Source organism: Montipora capricornis, chromosome 1, assembly GCF_036669925.1.
Source record: "Montipora capricornis isolate CH-2021 chromosome 1, ASM3666992v2, whole genome shotgun sequence".
In the NCBI taxonomy this organism is placed as follows: domain Eukaryota; kingdom Metazoa; phylum Cnidaria; class Anthozoa; order Scleractinia; family Acroporidae; genus Montipora; species Montipora capricornis.
This window is the reverse complement of record NC_090883.1, coordinates 39,933,773-39,956,272: the sequence shown is the minus strand read 5'-3', so window position 1 is coordinate 39,956,272 and position 22,500 is coordinate 39,933,773. Positions and strand designations below refer to the sequence as shown.

Here is a 22,500-nt window from a genome sequence, read left to right as displayed (position 1 = left end):
ATTGCAGTACACCTTGTTCATCCCTAGCCACTTGTAGCAATGACAGGTTCCTACCATCAACCTCATTCAGACTATGTAAAGCAAGAATGAAATTATTTTTGCTTAGTATATATTGTATACATGTACTTACTGTATTAGGAATTTCAAGGAGGGCATGCAATTGTTCAATTTTCGAAATGTAAGCAATTATGCAGTTCAACCTGTCTACTACATGTAGCTGCCTACACTCATAAACTCTCCATTCAATTGATCCTACATGTATCAAAATAATAATATGAACACCATTGTGGGGGTAGTATAATAATTATGCCAGACTACTTTTATGGGGCATATTAATGACTGCAGTGATTTGCAGTTTGCAAACATCCTGTACAGTTTTCTGACTGCTGGGATTATTAAATAATAATATATCACAAATGACCCCCAGGAGCAATATGACACATATATACACCAACTTCACAACAGTGTAACCCTTCTTTTATGAGTGACCACATGTAATTTTGCTGCATTAAATCCCTACTAAAATCAAAGAGACAGCTCATACACTGTACGAAGGCAGGAATTAAATGATACTTTGAGATAAAATTTCCTGGTTGTTGAACAGATTAGCCTTATTAATGCCAGAAAGGTGTTCACCCTTTTCGGTCTGAGTGTGACTCATTAACAAGGGTCCATAGCCCATAAGGCAAAGCCGAATGGGCTATTGAATCGTGGCCCTTGAGGGCGAATGGTCTAATTGTTTTAGTATCACCCAACTAGTCAGACAGAAAAGGCAATAGCAAAGTTAGCAAATGCAAGTTGAAGAAATATTTATTTGGGAATAAAACGAATGAAAGTGTCACCCTTTTCACTACTCGAGGACTATTACTAATAGTCCTCTAGCAGCGTAGCCAATCAAAATGCAGGATTTGCATTAGTCCACTAGTTGGGTGATACTAACACCAGCTGATTTTACATGTCAATGGGGGCTGCTTTAGGGGCGAAAGGGTTTTAACAACAGGTAGGCCCACTCAAAAACTACATGGATATCCAATATAGAGAGTATATTATAGGGGCGCGCAGAGATACGAAATTTCTCTTTGAGCGTTGAAAAATATTTCACCAGTGAGCGCAGCCAATAAGTGAAATTTTGTATCTCCATGTGGCCATGTAATATTCTATTTATTATAATTATAAACACCAATGAAATACTAAATCATTTCACAAAAGGCATCAAAAGGCTTGACTTTCCTACAGCTGTATGTACCCATGGCCTGGTTGTTCGAAAGCCGATTAAGTTAATCTAGGATTAGCCTAAACATTTGTTGCATGTTTTCAACTTTTTGGTGACGGTTTCTTTAGCTTATTTTTGTTTTTCAAGAGTGACTTCTTCTAATGTAAAGTTTTTCCAAATATAAGCGCTGAACAGCATTAGAGAGTAGAGAAATAAACTTCTTGGTTAATTTTTAATCTGGGATTAGCGTCAATCGGCTTTTGAACAACCAGGTCCATGGCAACAGTGACCTTTTCACGTGTGAAGATAATCATGTTTTTGCGCGAAAGCTCACTTGGTATTTCATTGGTGTTTAAATAATGTATCCCTTTCCCATCTGAAAGTGAGACTAACAGATTTAACTGTGTCTAATGCCAGATGATTTTTACTCACCAAGAGGGACTGTGTTAGGGAAGAATGGGTTAAAGATCAGCTTAAATACAACATGCATTTTAATATTTGGGCTTCCAAAGTGTCAGATGTAATAATTTTATCAGTTTATCCTTATACAGTGGTTACTTCCTGGACAAGTATGAGCTGTCACTGGTTATAAATTAGTTTACTCACAGGATGTCTTCCATACTGACACCTGCTGGTGCTGTTTGAGGTTTCACTTGCACTTGGAGTGGCTTAAAGTAACGGTTTGCACTGAGTCCATCAGCTACTGCCACATGTACTTCAACTGAAATGACAATATTATAGCCAGTTTACAGTTACATCACACTTTTGATGAAATTCACTCATCCATCCTTCGCATGATTTACAATAATAATCTACTTTCAATAATTTATTATTTGCAAGATGAGTTTGTAATTCATGAGAATATAATTAATTAATTATTAACAATAATTATCAATTACTATTACTATTACTAATACTACTAATATTATTATTAATTCATTAATACTTTTTGATTGTTTAATTATAATTGAGCAATATTAAACACTTAATGACTGGTCCCGAGGGAACTAAATGAACTGTTTTCCGAGGGACCAGTCATTAAGTGATTTGTTATATAGCACAAAAATAAAAACATGCAACAGCAACAGCAACGGCGGTCATTGGTCAACATTCGCGAGTAACAGTGCACTATTACCCTCTGACGTCATAGATTTTGTACTGTTGCCCACTCAGAGACTTTTGGTGGGAAACAGCTTTATTGTTAGATGTCATGTCACCTCAAAGTAACCAATGAGAGTGTACGCTGCTGGGGGAAAAAATTCAGTGATATCACAATATCGGTTGACAGAATTCGTCTTGAATCATCAATATAACAAATACAGTACATACTTGTCCTATTGAACAAAGTCATCCCAGATGGTAACACAAATGTAATGACTTCTTTGAACCCAGAGTAGATGAGAAATGGCCCCCTGACACTGTAATCTTTGATGGTGTAATGTACATGGTACTGCACTGGTCGCCGACTCTGCAATAACAAGTAAAAACATCCAAATGAAAACAATTTGCTTTTACATTTTGATTATGCAACAGATTGCCACTTTAAAAGTCCAACAGATTCAGTGTTCTCACCAGGATTTTGTTTTAGGGAGTCCCAAGGCCCTCTTTCCTGAAAAACAGGGGCCCTGCAGGAGCTTAAGTGGGACAAGTTACTTGCACTTTGTGACTAGGGAGGAAAAAGTCTTTCCTGACTTCTCTGTCTATATAATCAAGGCATGTTATAATTGGAACTCTTGGAATGGTGCCCCTTCGACAACATTGTAAATGCATTTGATTTGTTTGCCTCGAGACAGATCTTACAGGTTATGATCTTTTTGTCGGCATCATAGGCAAGCCATGACTATTTTGACAGCCACTCACTCCGAAAAACATGGTCTTTCTTCAGTGAAACAGTTTTTTGATCTTTGCTTGCTACGTTGGCCTTTTCATAGTCCTCTTCACCAGTGTTTCGATGATCTTCTATACTTTCTTAAAACCTTGGTACTTCAGAGCGAATGAATCTAATTTTCTCTGTCCCATGACGAATCACATGAGACTGGCACTCTAAATTATCTGTTACACAAAGTGCCTACCTGATCTACGTAATATGGCAGCCAAGATGTCAAAGCTGTGCTACGCTGACGAAGGCATGGCAAAAGTCAATAAAATTGAAGGCTTTGAATACTTTCATAAACTGTTTCCATTCCGTTGAAGAAGCAAAGAGCTGTAGTAGTCGCTTGACCATTAAGGCATTGCTAATTTACTCAGAGTAAAAGCCTGTTTTGCTTGTAGCATCCTTGTCCGCCCAAGTGGGCGCATTTGCATGGCTTTTAATGCACCATTTCAATTTTTCTTGCGGGAATCCCACAAGGGCACAGGCCTGGTGAGAACACTGAAGATTGCAACACATTTGCACTTACTGTAACTCCAAGATAACAGCACAATAAGAACAAAACCCAACAAAGTATGGTAGAGGCAAGCAGCCAGTACAGTACATGTGAAACTTTCAACAACTACTACAGTAAAACATGTACATGTAAGTATCATAACAACATAAAAGAACACTTTATTTAACAGGGATATACACTTAGCTTGAGAGTTATCCCTGTTGCAGGAATATTTACCTACATGTAAATGTGTTATGCCAAAAATTGACCAGATTTTAAAGATGCTGTGCAGAAAAGCAAACCGCAGTAACACCATGTACATGTAGTTAAATATAGTTAAATGAAATTTAACATAGTTAACAACTAGGAGCTACTCTGGTCAGTAGTGTTTTGCAGGCGGTTGTTAGTGTCTTGGCCGTCTGGTAGCGTTGTTCAGCGTTTTGGTGCGTTCTGTAGCGTTTGTTATAGTTACATGGTTCACGACCGGGAGTTAGTCCGGTCAGTAGCGCCTTGCAGGCGTTTGTTAGCATTTTTATGCGTTTTTTTGTAGCGTTTGCCGCACTCTTTAGGTTGTGGGAGCCCTGGGGCTAACATGGTTCAGCGGTATTCCTGCTTAGCGCATGCATTGTTGTCCAATGTGCTTGCAGCGTGTTTGTTGCTCTGTTGGCGTGGCGTTGTAAGTCGGATTAGGAGTTTAGTGGTTCTCGGCGTTCCCTCCCTATCCCCCCCTTTTTTTTTGTATTCTTTTTTCTTTGTGTGTGTGTGTGTTGTTCTATTTTTTTGTATTCCTTTTTTTGTGTGTTCTTTTTTTTTTGTATTCTTTTTTTTTGTGTTGTTCTTTTTTTTTGGGTTCTTTTTTTTGTATTTTCTTTCTTTCTTTATTTTATTTTTGTTTCCACTGAGCTATCTGGCTCAAGTGTGACGGGTGCCTTATGGGGGCCTGGCGCGGGGGGCTCGTGGCTTGGTTGCGGGTTGGGCAGGCCAGTCGGGTGTTCTAGCGCCTTGGGGATGTGACTTCGGTTTCAGCCCCCAGGCTTCCTGGGCACCTACCCTCCACTGGCGACGCGGGCGTTAATCTGATGCAGGAAAATTTTGACAAGGTGTTTTTCATTAAACAACTTCAATTTAAAGGACATTACAGAAAAGAACTTTTTTTGCCAGAAACTCTGAAAGGAATCGCAGTGGTGCATGAGCGCTATGCACTATGTATCAATTATTGCCTAGCTTATCTCAAGGGGTCAATACTTTCAGTGGCACTGTAAATTCATAAAATTAATTACTGACAGGTCAAAATTATTTTCTCCACAAAAACTCCTACCTTCCAGTTTGAACACAACAACTGAAACGTTGTCTTCAATGTGACCCCCACAGATGGCATAATCTTGCAATCACCACATTTAAGGCTATCACTGGCTTTGAATTTGGTAGAAGATGTCCCCTTCTTCCCTGTTTTCTTATCCTCAACTTCAAATACCACCATATAGTTTTGACCATCCTTAAGAAAACCACCCCGCAGCACAAAATTTGGCCTACCAAGCCCAGTGGTTGTTTGGCTTTTTGAAACTCTTAATGGTCGATAACTAAGTAATCTAGGATCGTTAATGGCTTCAGGTAGACGGGTCCTATTATCATCTTCATGGTCTTTGTGTGTCACAGAACTATGCCCAGTCATATCTCCTGACACATGCCCTGTTCCTTCTCCATAACCTGTTCCACGACTTGTGCCACGACCTGTGCCACGACCTGTGCCACGACCTGTGCCACGACCTGTGCCACGACCTGTGCCACGACCTGTGCCACGCCCTGTTCCATATCCTGATCCGTGACCTGTTCCGTTTCCTGTTCCACTGCCTTGTCCACTTGCCCACCTTTCCCTAGGCTCTGTGGAATTCTCTTGTGAAGATTCTGATGAGGCCAGGATTTGCTTAGGGTCAAGACAAACTGATCCCCAGAAAAATCTTGCCTCAGAATCTGAACTAGTAATTGGTATAACTGGTGCCTGACTTGGTGTGGTTCCACCACCACCACCACTAGGTCCATTTTGATTATCTTCTGGACAATCCTGTGTCTTCCCTTTTGCTGTGTTACCACCCTCATACACTTTCCACTTATATTTTATTTTTTGTTGGTTATCCAAAGGACAGGACAAACAAGAGCCTCCGATGATCAAAGATTCGCTTGGATTTATCGGGCCTTTCTCACATTGAAGACAATCAGAAAACCTGGAAAAAAGAAACAGATGCAGACCTGTCAGAAGGGAATTGACTCTGGTGTAGGAGGTCAGAGATGGTCTTAACCCCAGCCAAACCAAGACTCAGACAAAAGAGATAACTTTAACTGAAATTAATTGCAAAATAAAGATTTCAGATGGAAGGCTCAAAAAGTGCCTTAACTTACAGATTTATGTATACCAGAAGAGAATGGAGGTAGAACAATGGCATAAAGAAACTTCTGTTAAAATTAATTATAGTAATCAAGGCTGCTGCCTAAGAAAATTTTAAAGGGGCCCTCAGAGCTAAAGGCTGAGAACTTAGGAGCCCAACATATGAAGTGAAAGGTGTTGCTGTGAAAAATTAAGGCGCCCAGAGCTATTCTTTGAGAGCCCCAGGCTACCGGGCTCCTGTTAGGCAACAGCCTTGGTAATAATGCTTAAATTAAAGGTTGTATGAAAATAATTCATCTGATGAAGTGGATGAAGGAGAACTGAACCCAACCCATGTCCCCATATCAATGAATGGGAACACTTACACATGCATTGTGTTATCATCACCATCAATACGTAGAGTCTGGAAAGCTGAAAAACTTAAGGGATCATCTTGTTTTGAGACTGCAACTTCAAAGTGAGGTGCAGCACCTGCAACCAGCCAGTCAAGGTCGAAGGTCAGAATGTTCTGATTAAAATCTATTTCAGGAAGTCTTGATGCCTTGAAGCAAGAGGTACTCTTTCCACGAGATCTGCACTTCCACTTAAACCTGTTTGTTTACACAAGAAAAGCAAACATGATTTTCGTCAACAGGTGCCTCATTAACCGTGCGGCCATGGGCCGACCGTGCTTCTTGCTCTGCACATTGTTTATTTATTTTGTTTTGGTTTTGTCAATGAGCAGACTTAAACTTCCCCTCTGCCATATAGTCAGTGGGACTTCCAATCACGCAACTTATGATGTTAAGACGGAATCCACCAGAGGTTCGAGTAACAAGTGGACAAAAATCCTGTACCAAGATTATAAACATTGTATTGTTAACTTCTGTACGATTGTTTTAAATATCTTCTCAAAAATAATAATTCCTATCAACACCAAACGTCAAAAACAACTGTTGAACTTCGTAAAAAAACACTTGAAACTACTGGTGAAATGAAACTGATGATGAAATTTTACCTGTGTTTGCACAATTTCTCTGAACGTTGAAATTTAATTTTTCTCGTTCCCATGGGAAATTGTTTTCGGTGTTATTTCAGGCAAATATTTATATCTTTAGCTTTCAGGAAATGTAAAAAAGACTGTAAGATACTTAAAATTATTCTGGTACCAGATTTTTGTCCACTAAAAACTGAAATTGCTCGATTTTGTATCGGATTACGTCTTAATTTGCCAAAAGCTGTTAAAATGTTAATTTACTTAAAATTTTATGAATATTCTACTCTTCATTTAGTACAAAATATAATTATTGCCTTTTTGTGTTATTGAAGTGCTTGATTTGAAGCGAGTATTGAATACATAAAAAGCCATTACAGTGTACGTCATCCATGGAATGTGTCGATCCATGGAATGTGTGGATAAATAATGTACCGGTAATTCTTGAATTATGTGACTCATGTGACTACTTTGCTAGCCCTTTACTTGTCTCGAAAAACAATTAAATTTAATAGTGACTTTTAAGAAAGAAAGCTGTAAGTTGTGAATACTGTTATTATTGTATCGTCCATACCCATACACATCCTGAAGAAAGTTCCAGATTAATTAAGACCATTAGGTCATCACAAATTTCACAACAGCTACAGCTGATGGTGCAATCAGAGATTGCATGGCTATAAATGATGGTGCAATAAGTTTATGTGTAGTCGTTGTTGTGCTACAGATTGATCAGGTGATTTTGTGTTTACAGTAATCAATGAATCATCAAGGACTACTTTGGAATGTGCACTACATTGTGACTATAGAAAGGAAAGAGATAAATTTTCAAAGCGCAGTTACAAGATCTAAAAGGTCTTCTCGTTTTCAAATAAACACAGACATGGCATCTGACAGGATGCGGCGATGCAGATCCGCATAATTCCCTTAAGTCCGCATCCTCCGCATAATTACGATATTTTCCGCATAAAACTGAAGAAATGCCTGATATTAGTGATAAAGCAGCTGCTTACCACCCTCACAAACACAAAAACTAAAGAGATTGACTATTTTGAAACACTTATTTTCCTGAACATTGAAGAAAAAACGCCATTTCATTCGCAAGATGAAAGTTCGTAAGCAGTTTCCACTCATTTTTCGGCAATGAGCCTGGACTCTAGTTAAACTGTTTTCATAACATACCCTAGGCTCGAAATTTTTAAAAAAGATACAAGGTGTGGAAATTTAGCCGCAAGTTATAGTGGCAAATTAAATTGCATCATTTTGTAACTCTGGTAAAGTTGTACAAAACAAAGAGCCTGCAATACGTATATGTGTAAAAAACCGCTGAAAATGGTGAATGATCGAGGGAATGGATCGTGGTTCAACCACAACAAAATTTTGCTCCATATCTCCATATTGAAACAAAATTCATGACAAGGAACAAAATATTTTTTTATCGCTTTATTTCTTTTAGCAAACGTTTTGGCAAAATGCCGATTACTAACCCTTTTATTTTAACCGTGAATGCTGGTCGCAAATTGGCGACTCGGCCAGATGTCTTAATCGCAAAGGGAAAAAGTGACTGAATTGGTCGCAATTTCGAGTCCTGATTTACCATAAGCATGTATATACATTGGACGGGCCTATTATTATTAGTTCTATAAATGTTCAAATTTCCGCATAATCCGGTGTAATTTCCGCATAATCAACGCATGTTTACGCATAATATGGCCAAAATTTTCCGCATAATCTTTAATTTTTTTCCACATCCTATCAGAAGCCCAGTGCACAGACAGGGAAGTATTGAGTTATGCCACCATTTTTTGCAGTTCCACTAATAATAATATGGTCATAGATTAAAGCGGAAAAAGGGCTCAGTAGAGCTTGAGAAAAAGGTAAGCCAGTTAATTTTAAATTTTTTTTGGTAATCAAATCAAGCAGGTAGCAGACCTCAAAGTCAAGCAGGTGATGCTCTGGAATAAGGCCTGCTAAATCTGCCAATCAGAGCATGCATGTACTTGAGGTAAAATCAGGAAGCTGTGTTTAGGGAGTAAAGCGATTAACCAAAGAAACCTTAAAAAACTCTTAAGGTCAAATATTTCCAAGCCAATGACATAAGTGGCATAGATGCCACATTCTTACATCGGTAAGCTAGAATAAGCTACTGTACATCTGTCAGGAGAAAAAAAATTTGTTGGGCTTATGACTTGTGTTCCATGTACATTAATGAATTATCAAAATTAACTTACAAAAGCGTATGAAGTGCATGTTACAGAAATCACTCACTGAAGTTTATGATTTTCATCTGGGTAATCCGGGTCATGGGAGGATGAGGCATTCAAGGTTATCCTCCCATTCTTTTTCCCAATGGTTCTTTCTGATCCACCACTTATCACTGCGACCAAAGGACTTTTTGTGACCTTAACCTGCCTTGTGTTCTTAGATGACACATGCCTCCCTTTGCCAGCAATAATAATTGTTACCTGAAAATTCATTTTTACCAAATTATATTTTGATCTCAGTCTAATATGGTCATTTTCCATACAAAAGTTCTCCAGGGTCATCTCCCACACATTTCAAATAGGCAAGAAATTCTGAATTGCATAGATGGTAAAAAACATTGACTTTAAAGTGTTAACTACTTAATGGGGACAGAGTAAAATACTAAGTCTGGCCGGTTTAGGCCGGTTTGGATGTCAAAGGGTTAATGGGGACAGTGAGTGATTAATCTTGCTTTTCGAAATTAAGGGGGTATGAAATGACAGTCCTGGATTTCTTACACCAGTAACACAACTACTGTACCTCTAATTGGATTTCATAATTTCCATACACCAGTGTTCGTGGAGGAAAGATGAGCACTCGCTTTGTGAAATCGATATCATCATCATCATCATCATCATCATCATCATCAACATTACCACCACCATCACCATCATCAACCCTCTTTACCTGAAATGAATGAAAAGAAAAACTAGTAAAATGGAAAAGACTTAAAATTATAAGAATGTAGAGTGCATGCATGTCTACAAAAGCAGACATGCATTGCATTGCACCAGTGGCTCAGTTGGTTGAGCATCAGGCTGTCATGCAGGAGGTCACGGGGTTGAACCCCGGCCGGATCAACAATCAGGATCTTAAAATAACTGAGGAGAAAGTGCTGCCTTTGTATTTGCAAATGGTTAGACTATCAAGTCCTCTCAGGTAAGGACTATAAACCGCAGGCCCTGTCTCACAAATACCTTCTACATGTTCATAAGTTCCCTGTGGGACATAAAGAACCCACACACTACAGTGTATTCAATAAGAGTAGGGATCTGGATGTAGTCCCCGGTGTTGTGGCTGTCCTGTTCTCTCCAGCAGAAGTGGCCAGCTTGACACTGATGTCTCTAAAAAGGCTTACGGTGCATGAGGCCACTGAAGCAGAAACCGGCATAAGTTAAAAAGGGATTTTGCCAAGTGCTGGAACATGTAGATGTAGATGAGTCTTCTACACAATATCGTTTTGTAAAACATTATAGTGGCATGGTAGATGGCTTTTTATGGATTATTATAATTCCTCTTTCTTTTCGCACGGATGCTCAGATCGCAGCCATACTATAGAAACAGTTCGCCAGTCACTACAGCAAGCCCTTCCCAACTGCTTGTTTTTCACCCTTGAAACCCTAAAAAGTTCTGCGCCATTCACCACAACTACCCCACTACCATGTCGACAGGGAGTTGCAATGCCTTTGGGGCTCCAGCGTCCTCTGGATAACACCTTGGAGGACAAAATATTGCGGGGTGAGTACACTGACTTTTCCTTGTTGCTCCCCACTTCTTTAAGTCAACCCGAGGCTCCCAAAATCAAGCTTCGTCTTGATGACTCAATTGCAGGCCCCACTTCCCCTCTGACAATGGTTGGCAAACGCAAGCCTGTCATCAACACTTTCCACAAATGCTTGGACACCTATACCTCATATAATTATGCTACTTCCCGTCACCTTGTATCCTCAGCACTCCCTTGAGCTCCTTAAATATCAACAGATAATCAGCACAGCAGCTACCAAATTTAAGGGGTTAACATTCTTTGCCTACAAATATTTTATAGCAGTTCCATCACAGGGCCGGTTACAACCCTTGTATCAGCTGGGACCAGGTTGACCCAGAACTCTGGACTGTCATATTCTCTGGCCTTGCTAAGCCACACTGTCTTGTCAGGGTTCGATTCCTAGACTCAGCGTCACACATGGGTAACAAGAGGTTTTCTCTGGGTACTCCGGTTTCCCTTCTCCTCAAAAACCAACATTTGACTTGATTTGCATTGATTGTTAATTTCACTTTACAGTATCCCCAATTAGTGATCCAGTGCTAAATCGACTAGACACTTAAATAAAGTTCCCTTCTTTTTCTTTCCTTCCTTTTCCCCTTCATTTTGGTACACATGCTGGATACACAGGCCCTCACCAACCCAGGGTTTCCTGTGATCTCATTTCCACCACACAAAATCCCGATGTTGTCATGTCAAATCTAGTCAAGGAAATATATCTGGGTTGCGTAGTGGGTCCCTTTAATTCCCCTTCCCTCCCAAATTTGCAATGTCACCCCGTAGTCATGGTCCTTAAGAAATACTCCTCAAAATGGTGCACCATTAATCACTTTTCTTACCCTGAAGGGGACAGCATCAATGACCACATCCCTAGGGATCCCTATACCCTCCCCTCCAGTATGTACACGTGGATGATGCTATTTGTATTCTAAAGTCCCTTGGTCTGGGCTAGTTTATGGCAAAGACCGATAACTTCTTGCAGAAAGCTTCCCGACTTCTTGCACTTTGAATGTTCTTGTGGGTAAACCGCAAAAACATGGCACTTTTACTTCTTGTGCCAGCTTGCAAGTTCTTGCGGCACAAGAACTTCTTGTGCGTGCATTATTTTTGGGCTGTACTGTCACATAGGGTAAATTATGCTCTTTATCTCTTTATGGGTACCAGTGTACTGTAGGAGTAGATAAACGTAACTCACCTTCCACAAATAATGCAGTTCCTTTACCACCATACTGCTGGACAAGTTCATAATTACATTGGGTTCCAAACGCATTTCTTGGGAACGATACACCTACACAATATAATTTGGGGAGTCAAAAGTCAGACTAGATGATAGTAAGTCAGTATGCACAGGTTTAATGCCCACGCCATTCATACAAGTGAAAAGGACAACTGAAGATCAACTTTACCTCTGTCATATCTCCAGCTATAAAAACTTCAGGGGCAAAGCATTCAGGCACATCAGAAACATAAACAGTGATAGATGCCGTCTCTTCAGCAATGGCATTACTAGCAATCAAAGTAACATCAAACTCCCCATCCCTGTGAAGAGATGGACACTTGCTGTTACGCTCATACTGGTAGCCAAATCCATATAATTTATAATAACGATGTTACAAAATTATTGTAAATGGTTTGAACCCAGGAGTCATATCATTAAGTAAAGTCCGATTGTCCGGGTGAGTGTAGTCCTGAGAAGGACTGTTTGAGATGACATTGACTGACGTTTCGACAACCTGAGCGGAAGTCATCTTCAGAGTCAAGTGATTTGTGTAACGTCAGTAGATACTGTAAGAACTCCGCTTGTAGATGTCATTGGTCAACTTATTCGTGATGTTATTGGTTGACTGTCAGTTGAGCCTAGATGTAATTGGCTGGGAAGACTAAACAGTGATATTGTTGTAGCCTTGGGTGAGAAACCCATTGACACCGTATTGTGGACCACACACGTCAAGCGAAGGGCTTACGCGCCGCTTTTGTTTTGCTTGAGAAGTCTTGCGAGCTTGCAGAAGTGAGTATATTAAGCTAGTTTAGTTCCAGTTGCTTCGAAATGTCTGATGACGAAACCTCTTCACATTCATCTCAATCAAGTCTTTCTATTGATGATGAAAATATGCCTGAAAATGTGATTCGGCCGTACCAGTTCGAACCACAGTTTTCTTCCAGCAAAGAAAGTGTGGAAGATCGAAGAAGGAGAATTAGAAGGGGAGCATCAACATGACAACAAAAATTTTTGTATTGGAAATCCATGAATTAAACCATGTTTGATGTTTTGGAAATGCTGTGAAGATCAAACGCTCACGGGCTTTGAACTGTAAACAAACAATAAAAACAGAATAAAAATAAAATCACACTTGTATGTATTTGTTCGTTTTATTCATAGCTATTGTGATCTCACAACCATTTAAAGAGGCAATATCCACTGCTATGCTATATTTTAGATGTTACTAATCCAGTTTAAAATCACCCTCTGGTAGTAAAGTTGAGTATACTGATCATGAGATTCTGTAATTATATTGAATCCCTGTTCCTATCAACAACGTAATATACTGGTACTACATGTTTGGTGGAACCGCAACAAGATTATGAAACATAATTAATTTTTTAAGCTAACCTACTTTTTTAAAAAAGCAATGATTGTCATCGCTATCTCTGATACGAAACAAATAATTAACTTTTAATTTAGTTAGTAGTGGTAACCTGTATGTTTGATTTGTTTGTGCTGACACCCTGAGCAGTGTTTGAGCTTGCAAATGGATCTGGTTCTTGTTGGGAAATCAGAGAAAAGCGCATTAAAAACTGTTTCTATCGCAACCAGAATGCAAAAATATTGTAATTTCATATTAGATTCTGCTATCTTTCAACGAAAGCAGCCACCTTTTAATCTATAAAGAGAGTCTTACTGACAGAACATGTTGCATAGCTAACTAGTCCAGATTTTCAGACATTAATTAATAAAGAACCTTCTAAGGTAACCTGAAAAGTTTGGGGTAGGTTCTTACACTTTTACTGTGCAATAAATCCAAGTCAAACAAAGCTTATTTACTTTAGGTGTACAAGTGGAAAATGATATTAACCATAAGCACATCTACAGTCATCTCAAGCCATTGATGTTATGTAAACAAATTATCCAATTTTTCTAGGGAAAGTCCCACAAAGAAACAAAGATTAAAATGCATGCTCTACTGTTTATAAAAACAGGAAATGATTTTCTTTCTGTCACCTCATGGTACAAATATATATATTTTTGTTTTGGAGGGGGAAGTGGGAAAACAATTATAGTTGTGATCGAGTGCTATGAGTTGTGCACGTGCCAGCATGCCTTTGTGTGAAAAATGCTCACGCTTTGGGCAGTACTTCAAATATTCAGAGTGATAAACCTCAAGCTCTCCAGTGTGGCAAAATTCAGTCAGCTTCTCAATGTCTTTCAAGATTTTCTTGTTGAGCACCACCTCCTCAAGGGCAATATAGGCAGGGGTATCAGGCTTTCAGCCACTTCTTTTTCATGATCTGAGCACTGGTCAGTCTTGGATGGCAACACTCATGGAAGTGGATGTAGCCATTCCACTTGTGTGTGTTTGTCACATGAAACAGGAATGACTTCCACTTTTCTTTCAGCACTTCAGCATTCCCATCACATGTTGCAGAACACCACCACATGTGGTTCGAGACTGAACGGATCCATGGAAGGAGATCTTCACACCCTTTCACTTTAGCCTTCTTGGAAAGTTTTTTTATGATCCACTTTGACAAATGCTAAACATCATACTGGTGGTCGATTTCACCATGGTCCTTTTTCATGGAACTTGAGATGGAAGTATGGTGGTCTGTGGCAATTCTCATAATGGAGACATCTTCTCTGGCAAGGTCTTGAATGAAGCTCTTGAACCCTTCCTTTTCCATTGCATTAGACAAAGGTACCTCTGTTACCCGTACAACATTGATTGCTGCCACCTTTCCTTCATCTGTCATCCTTGGGTGATTGTGAAGAAGAGCTCCCCAAAAAACCTGTCGGCCGACTGTCGGTCAACTGTCGGCCGACAGTTGACCGACAGGTTACCGACAGTCTACCGACAGCTAACCGACAGGTTAAGAAAAAAGAAAAATTGTGGTAAAAATGAGCAGTTAACATGACATAACATTCCGTAATGGTGATGTATGACTCGCCAGCCTTCACGTACTTACCGATCGACGGCAAAGTTGAAATTATGTAAAATACTGTTATCAGTTGTTATCAGATGCATATAGGATATGTCACTTGCGTAATTTACAACACACCAGACAATCTAAGAATCACATTGGAAGATAATTTAATCGTATGTAGCAATGATGTTAACCTTGTGCATGGCGGATAAATGAATAGGTAACAACGTGGGCAAGTAACGCTAACCAACGCTAAAACAGTGGACAAAAGCCATATTAGTAGTATAAGTGCTGCTCAAGGTATCGTTATGAACTGCCTTTAACTCTTTTTGCGTAGTTTAGAAGCAATAGACAAGTAAATGCCCCGCCGACAGGTTACCGACACGTTACCGACAGGTTGCCAACAGGTCACCGACTGTTGGCCGACAGTCGGCCGACACTTTGGCCTCAAACATAACACAAACTGTTGGCCGACAGTCGGCCGACTGTTGCCCAACTGTCGGCCGACAGTCAGCCGACAGTTGGCCGACTGTCAGCCAACAGTTGGCCAACAGTCGGCCGACAGTTGGGCAACAGTCGGCCGACTGTGGGGCGACAGTTGACCGACAGTCGGCCGACAGGTTTTTTGGGGAGCTCTTCTTCACAATTACCCATCCTTGTGTACGTATAATATTTGGCATTGTGACCTACACTGTCACACCTTCCATCCCCATGCAATCAAATTGTCTCGCCCATTGCTTTTAACTTCATCTAATACTTCTTTCCTCTTTCCAGGCTTTGTTTACCACAGGAAACGAATACTTGTTTTGTATAATATTGTAAAATATATGGTAAGGCTGAAGAACTTCAAATTCAGAAAGGATGCAAACTGGGAAATATGAGAAAATGTATCACCACTAAACAGAATGGCAGCTGAGGATAGTACATTACCTGCTGCAATATTTTTTATCAGTGGCTGTGAATTCCAGCAAGTCAGATGGTTATTGACACACAGCATTTTCACCGAAAACAAACTGCCACTAGTTGTTTTGGTGGATTCAAAAATGGTTCGCCCACATTTTGAACAGACTTTTAGAAGTAACTTTAGGCAGGACTCAAAAACCAGGAATTTTCGCTCAGGGTGTTCTTCTGAGTCTACCGTATTTTATCGGCTGTAAGCCCAGCGAGCCCGGCTATACGCCGAGGCCCTAAACTTCGTATGCTTATTTTTGGTGAGATGAAAATGAAAAACTTCCAGCTATAAGCCGAAACCCTTTTCACGAGACGTTTCAGACCTCATCAAAATAACTTGTAATCATTATATACTGAAAGATCAGTTTTTCTTAAAAGTTACGGGCAGTTGAAATGAAAAGAAAAACGTGATGAATATTTAGGGAAAGCTTTCCTCTCCGAAAACATTGAATGGTTATGTACCATAATCAGAAACCCATAAGGGTTGAAACGTGTAACGCGCGTTCACAGCTTCCGAATATTCAGTGCGAACTGATTGGTTGAATGTTTCAGTGCTAAGTACCATATTTGGAAACCCCTAGCTCTTGTTGTTCCAAATATGGTACTTAGCAAATTGAATATTCGGAAGCTTGTTTCCCAGCACACAAGGGGCCGTTACACGTTTCAACCCTTATAGGTTTCTGCCATAATACAATTGATGATAACAGCAAATCACAGTAAAGATGAATTTAATGTGATCCGTTTGTGCGGATAAAAGTCAATTCGTGACCTAAGCGAAACATCCTGAGTTCAGAAATCAGTTTTTAACAATCCTGTGTCAATAGTCGTTCAAATTCAATCCACTATCATGCCAAAAGCTCATTGCATATTGTACAATCTTGCATTCAAACTTAAAGTAATTGCCAAAGCAGAGGCTGTCCAGAACAACTCTGAGATTGTGCGGAAATACAGCATCAGTGAGTCGATGCTTCATAATCTGTATCATGCGAAGATGAACCTGCATTGTCAGTCATTTCACACTTGTATTCCTCATCATCATCGTCATAAACAGCCAAGGGAGACAACAATGGTGGACTCCTCATCTGATGGATAGACTTGTTCAAACAAGGTATTAAGTTTCTTTGGTTTACTGTCAGTGTTTATAGTTTCTTCAGATTCTTGTTTCTTTTCATCGGATTTATCACAATCAACTGGTCCAGAGCCAGGGTAAATTCCCCCAGATATTTTTTTTCTTTTCATCTTTTACATGGCTACTGTGACCAGAAGGGCCAGGGTTAGCACCATCAGGGGATTATTCTTGGTTTCTTCCGTTCAGGCCGAAAAGAAAACACTGAAGGTATTGCATCACGTTTAAGACATCTTTTCACTTTTAGCTCGGGCATTAAGTGTGCTTTCAAGTCCGTTTAAAAGCAATCATCGGTAAAAGGTTCTCTGCACACATAACAATTTTGTAATGGAGGAAGGTTATCTCGTCTGATCCTCACTAACCAGGCTCTTTGTAATCCTTCATCGTTGGGAATGCAATGGTAACTTATATTACACGTCTTAAATGAATGGTTAATACAACCAGGCACGCAGCAGTGGACCATTATCACTATTCCACAGCAAGATTACTAAATAAATATCTTATGAGCTGAGCTACATACGCACAATTGTGTTTCACAATATGACATCAGTCTACGTTCCACTGACGGTTTCAGCTACCGCACTCCAAAATCAAAATGGCGGGTCATTCACCAAACTTTGGATCAATTTTTCAATAAAATTATTTCGCGTGGGTAAGATTCACGCCAACCAAGATACTCCAGGTAATATAATTATTGATATGAAATTCTCTTAAAATATGCTTAAGTTCCCCTTTAATACAGTACTTTTTTGAGAGAAAACAATAATGTTTTCATGGTAAAAGAACACGCCTCGTTGTTTATCTCTGCAGCCATGAACACATGTGCAAGTCACGAATCCGACAACAATCTCTACTATTGCGAAACGAAACAATTTATTTCTATTTCTGTGACTTTACATGGCCAAGGTTACATTAATCAGTGTGTAAATACTTTTGGCGGTCGATTGAATCAATAAACAGGCGAGAAAGCACATGCATTTATGGCTGCTTGCAAATGTTTTAAAATTATAACAAATTATTATTCAGGATAGTAAATAAATTTTTCAAAGTACAACATAAGCAGGGAAAACTTGAAAGGTGAATTTTATCCCTATCCGGCAGGGTTAGTAACTGGATGGGCGACCTAAGAAATATATCACTCAGTAACAGAAGCATAGGACCGAAAATTATATTTTAATGCTATCAAATGCGAACCAAGCAAGATACAGATTTTGTTAGCTTGCTTTATGCAAAACAATTATTGATGTAAAAGTAAATAAATATGGATACACAGTTTTTAAGAAGAGCAGAAGGAAGTTTCAGGACGGTCGATCGAGGATAAAATATTTTGCCATCGGTAACAAAATAGGCCACTTGCACTAAGACGTCATGCGACATCGTTTTTAAGAAGATGAAAGTTACATGATTTTGCCTTCGAAACACTATTAGTGGGTCATCTCTTAAACAAAATAATAGTGATTTGGTTTTTCAAACCCGCACCACTTGCTTAAAATGAGAAAGTCCGTAACTGGTCACGTGACCAAAACTTGATTTTTTTAAAATTATGAATTACCGCTTTCTGACACAAATTTTGCACTTGAACTTCAAGGAAAATGTTGAAAAGATGATGTGGTAACGTTTATGGCACACCTGAACTCAACTATTAAACATTTAAGAAATGACAAGAAATGTGCGAATTCAACACAAAGATCACAATCGCCCAACTCTCAGAGGTTGACCATTGTTTTTGGAAAATCAAAAATTTACTCTCCAAGACAAGGTTATTTATCACCAGGTAATTCCATCGTTTTGGTAATAGCGGCTACTTTATTATTCATCAGCGTCACAATCTTTTGCCGACTTTGAGGGTCATTTTGTTGAAACTCAAGCACGCTTCCAACAGACCTGTTTATTTTCGTGACTTATGCGCTACCACATAAATTCTCCCCGTATCACATTTCAACACATGTATGCAAATTTACTAAGCTCGAAAATTACACAACATGATAAATTTACAAAAGCTGGAAATTTCACAGAAATATTTTCCAGCGAAACATTTATCGAAACAAGCAACATATTTGCTATAAGAGGCAAGAAACCCTTCCTATTTCAGTTGCGTGCGTGCAAGCGAAACACACAATCACAAAGCATATGCAATTAAATAAATTTCTGACAGTTCACATCAAACCCTTTTCGAAAGAACCTTGACCGTACATAATAAAGCACAAAAGAGACAACAAGCTTTCATTCAAATAATTTTTCACTGTCACATTTCCAATTTTTTTTAACCTTTGCAGAGTTGAGTACAAAATGAATGTTACTTGCCAGACAAACAGGCAAACTTTAAATAGATGCGACTTCAGTAAACACTGTGAGACACAACAGAGATCACAGATCTACTTGTGGTGTTCGATTCCTTCTCTGTCTTTGTTGCACCCGTAAGATACCAGAGAAATTTCCATTTGGTTTCAGTGTTGTACGTAACACCACCTTGGCGAAATATTAAAAGTACAGCTCATTTTGATTTCGGCTCGACGGGCGAAAGATTCACGCTGTCGAAGTCCATTACTCGTCGCTTTTAAGATTCCAGATCTTTATGTTTCACCGCCTGTCTTGACGTTCCATTCTTGAGTTCCATATGGGTATATTTTCTTTAAAGATGTACTAAAACACCATTCCCGTTACAATGACTTCCGACGCCATTACAGGTTAATTGTGCAGAGCAAGCTGCGCATTACCCCAGCCCCCTCAAACCTAACAAAATACGCACAGAAGACTCTATGCACAAAGACATCACTTAGCAGGGGAGTGACAGCAAGACTTTTACCGACACGGAAAAAAATACTAAAAAAAATAAAACGGAAATCTACCCATTTTCCGACTGGGTTTGGCAACCCAGTAAAAAGGCAACATGGAACCTCAACTTTATAAAGTAGTCAGTAATCAGAAAATCTGGATTCTCCGACTGCATCAGAAGTAAGAAACCTTGGAACAGAAATTCTTGAGTTCTGCTCTTTTCTCATTGGAAACGAAAAATGCCGATATTTACACGGGAAGGGAAATTTGCGATATTAATTTAGAGATGCTTGATCCCTTCATATTACCTCTTGCTTTTAGAGTTCACCTGCTGGGTATGGTAGATATGTCCAGGACTAAATGCATGCTGATTTTGATAAGCATCTGATAAAGTCTTTCCCTTGCAACTTTAATATAACTTGTGTCTAAAGCTACCGGCTATACATGGAAGCGTCTTCAGTATCCCCTTAACCCACTTGGGGGATACAAAATAATTAATGGTCTTGACAGTAGCAGACAAGTAAAGAACTTTAAGAAAACGACGAAACCTTTGAGTTCATAAAACATGTTTCCTCAGTTAGTCAGATACAAAGTGATGGAAGCTGTATTTATAATAAATAGAACATGCTAATGTGAAAAATAGTAACAACGTAATGAAGTATAGCGAGAAAATGTGGGAATCAAAAAGATCGTTTAAGGCTGACATGGTGTAATTGTTGATTCAAAGAGGATTGTTCTCTCTGAATATGAATAGCCTCTTTTATCTTAAGTTGAAAACAATCTGCTGAACACGAGGCGTGACAATGTTCACAATTCTGCAGATGTTTGAAAATGTGAGAGGCCCTATCACTGGTTAAATGCTCCTTCACACATGTGGAAAATTGCCGGACCCTATCCCTGGAGGGCTCCATTCAAGTGTGGTTTACAAGTTTACATGTTGGGGCTGTAATGCCTTCTACGTTGGCGAAACGGTCCGGCATTTTCAATAATTTTATTTTGTCTAACGCCAGACAGTTTTACTTGTTAGTGGGAAAGGGGAGGGGATGTTCAGCAGTCAGTGGGTTCAAGATAATAACAGGACACTTGTTACAGTCATGAAAATAATTGAGAGTGCAACTCTCTGGAGCAGAATATTGAAGGTTTCATCTGATTTGATCAATAAACTGCTGTTCTCCAATAATCACCTATGGTTGACTACCTTGATTGCTAAAGCAAACAGTTATCTTTTGTCGTACATTATTCGAGCTCTTTGGTGAGAGGGTGACTCATGACCCTATAATGGTATAGCACCCCACTGAGGATTAATTGAATGGGGACATGCCTAAAAATAATCAGTGTTTTCCTAACAATGTAGAGTCAAATCTGTACTATCACTTAGAAGCAGTAACCAAGTGGTCATCAAGGGAAGTATAACCTGTAACAACAAGCCTCTACTATAGCTTCATGCCATAAACTACAATTGTAGCTTTTACTTTACCACCCTGGCATGTATCTTCCCAAGCTTAAGGCAAAACAAAAAAAGCGTTGGGGCACTGTTGGGGCACGATTGGCCCTTACCCACTTAAAAGCTTCAGTAGCTACAGTGTATGGTTTCATGTTAAGCTCTTACTTTGTAAAAGTATGGTAAACATCGCTCGATGTGGTCTTTACGTCCTGTGATCCATCTCCAAATTTCCAGTTGAAAATGACATTTGTCCCAGTGACTAAGTGTGCAACAAACTGGATCTGCTTCCCTCCATGGGACTGATGATGGATAGAAAGCTGTTAAATGTACACAAAACAGTGAGTGACCTAAAAATGGCCTATGCCACTGTTGAAAGCAACATGTACAGTGTATACTACAGGTGTTGGTGAAAGTTAAGGGAAGTCAGGTTCAACTCTGGGCTCTTGTCGTATGTGGGCTGAGTTTCAGTCGATCTCAACCTGACTCCGAGGGTTTTTCTCCGTGTACTCCGGTTTTCCTCCCTCCTCAAAATCAACTCCCAGTCAATTACACTTGGCTGGGTTTGCGGTGCTCCGAGATCACACATGGATCGTATGGTGGCAGCCATGGGCGCCTTCACATGCATTCGGTCCAATCCCATGGAGCTGGTTGATGCTGAAAAGCCCTTGTAAGGAGTGGTCAACTAAGCACATTTCATCATAGCATAAAGCAACTTCAGCAATCACAAAAGAAATCTAAAAAAATACAGACTTGAACAGGACTCAAACCCACGACTGTGAATTGTGCTGAACTTGCTCTACCATTTTAAGCTACCAAGCCATCTAGGAGCTACAATCATGGACAAAAGTGTTGGGAAGGTAACTTCATTTTACAGATACCCCCCTCCCCATTTTCAATGTTGGATTTTCCAGGGAAAAAATGGTGACTTTTCTTACCTGAAGAACTCCAACATTGAATATGGGGGAGGGGGGCCACAAGAGCATGGTATTTCCCAAATACTTCAGCCAATAGTTAGAAAAATTTAATTGGGTCTGAAGTGAGCTGATGCCCGCAACCTTCCCAACAACTTTTGACCATGATTGTAGTCACTTGTAAGTCTGTCTTGAATTCCATAAATAGGTGAAAATATGCACGATAAAAAGATCATAATTACGAAATTTTCATATTTGAACTGCAGAGTACTAGTGAAAGTGATCATCACTGTGATGGTATTTGGCACAACAATACATTAAGGACATTGGCACTAATTGCTAGTGCACAACGTTATTGCGCAGGCAACGCAAATGTAATATGTCATGCATTACTTCCAGCATTAGTGAAGTTGAGGTTTTAAAACCTTTGCAAC

General features: G+C 39.5%; 1 protein-coding gene and 1 pseudogene across 1 annotated transcript in view; both read right to left on the bottom strand.

Annotated features, from left to right (window-relative positions):
* The window catches only part of LOC138043798 (polycystin-1-related protein-like), a 91,299-nt gene that overhangs the window by 42,399 nt on the left and 26,400 nt on the right, over positions 1-22,500 (bottom strand). The window contains exons 8-17 of the mRNA XM_068890255.1: positions 21,321-21,472; positions 12,126-12,258; positions 11,915-12,007; positions 9,717-9,863; positions 9,201-9,397; positions 6,328-6,552; positions 4,898-5,801; positions 2,543-2,681; positions 1,820-1,934; positions 1-71 (exon numbers count right to left, since the gene is read on the bottom strand). The exon at positions 1-71 is cut by the window's left edge and continues 31 nt beyond it. Of these exons, the coding sequence (XP_068746356.1) occupies positions 1-71; positions 1,820-1,934; positions 2,543-2,681; positions 4,898-5,801; positions 6,328-6,552; positions 9,201-9,397; positions 9,717-9,863; positions 11,915-12,007; positions 12,126-12,258; positions 21,321-21,472 (2,176 nt within the window). The remainder of the gene's footprint in view (positions 72-1,819; positions 1,935-2,542; positions 2,682-4,897; positions 5,802-6,327; positions 6,553-9,200; positions 9,398-9,716; positions 9,864-11,914; positions 12,008-12,125; positions 12,259-21,320; positions 21,473-22,500) is intronic.
* On the bottom strand, positions 14,424-16,905 carry LOC138043835 (uncharacterized; annotated as a pseudogene).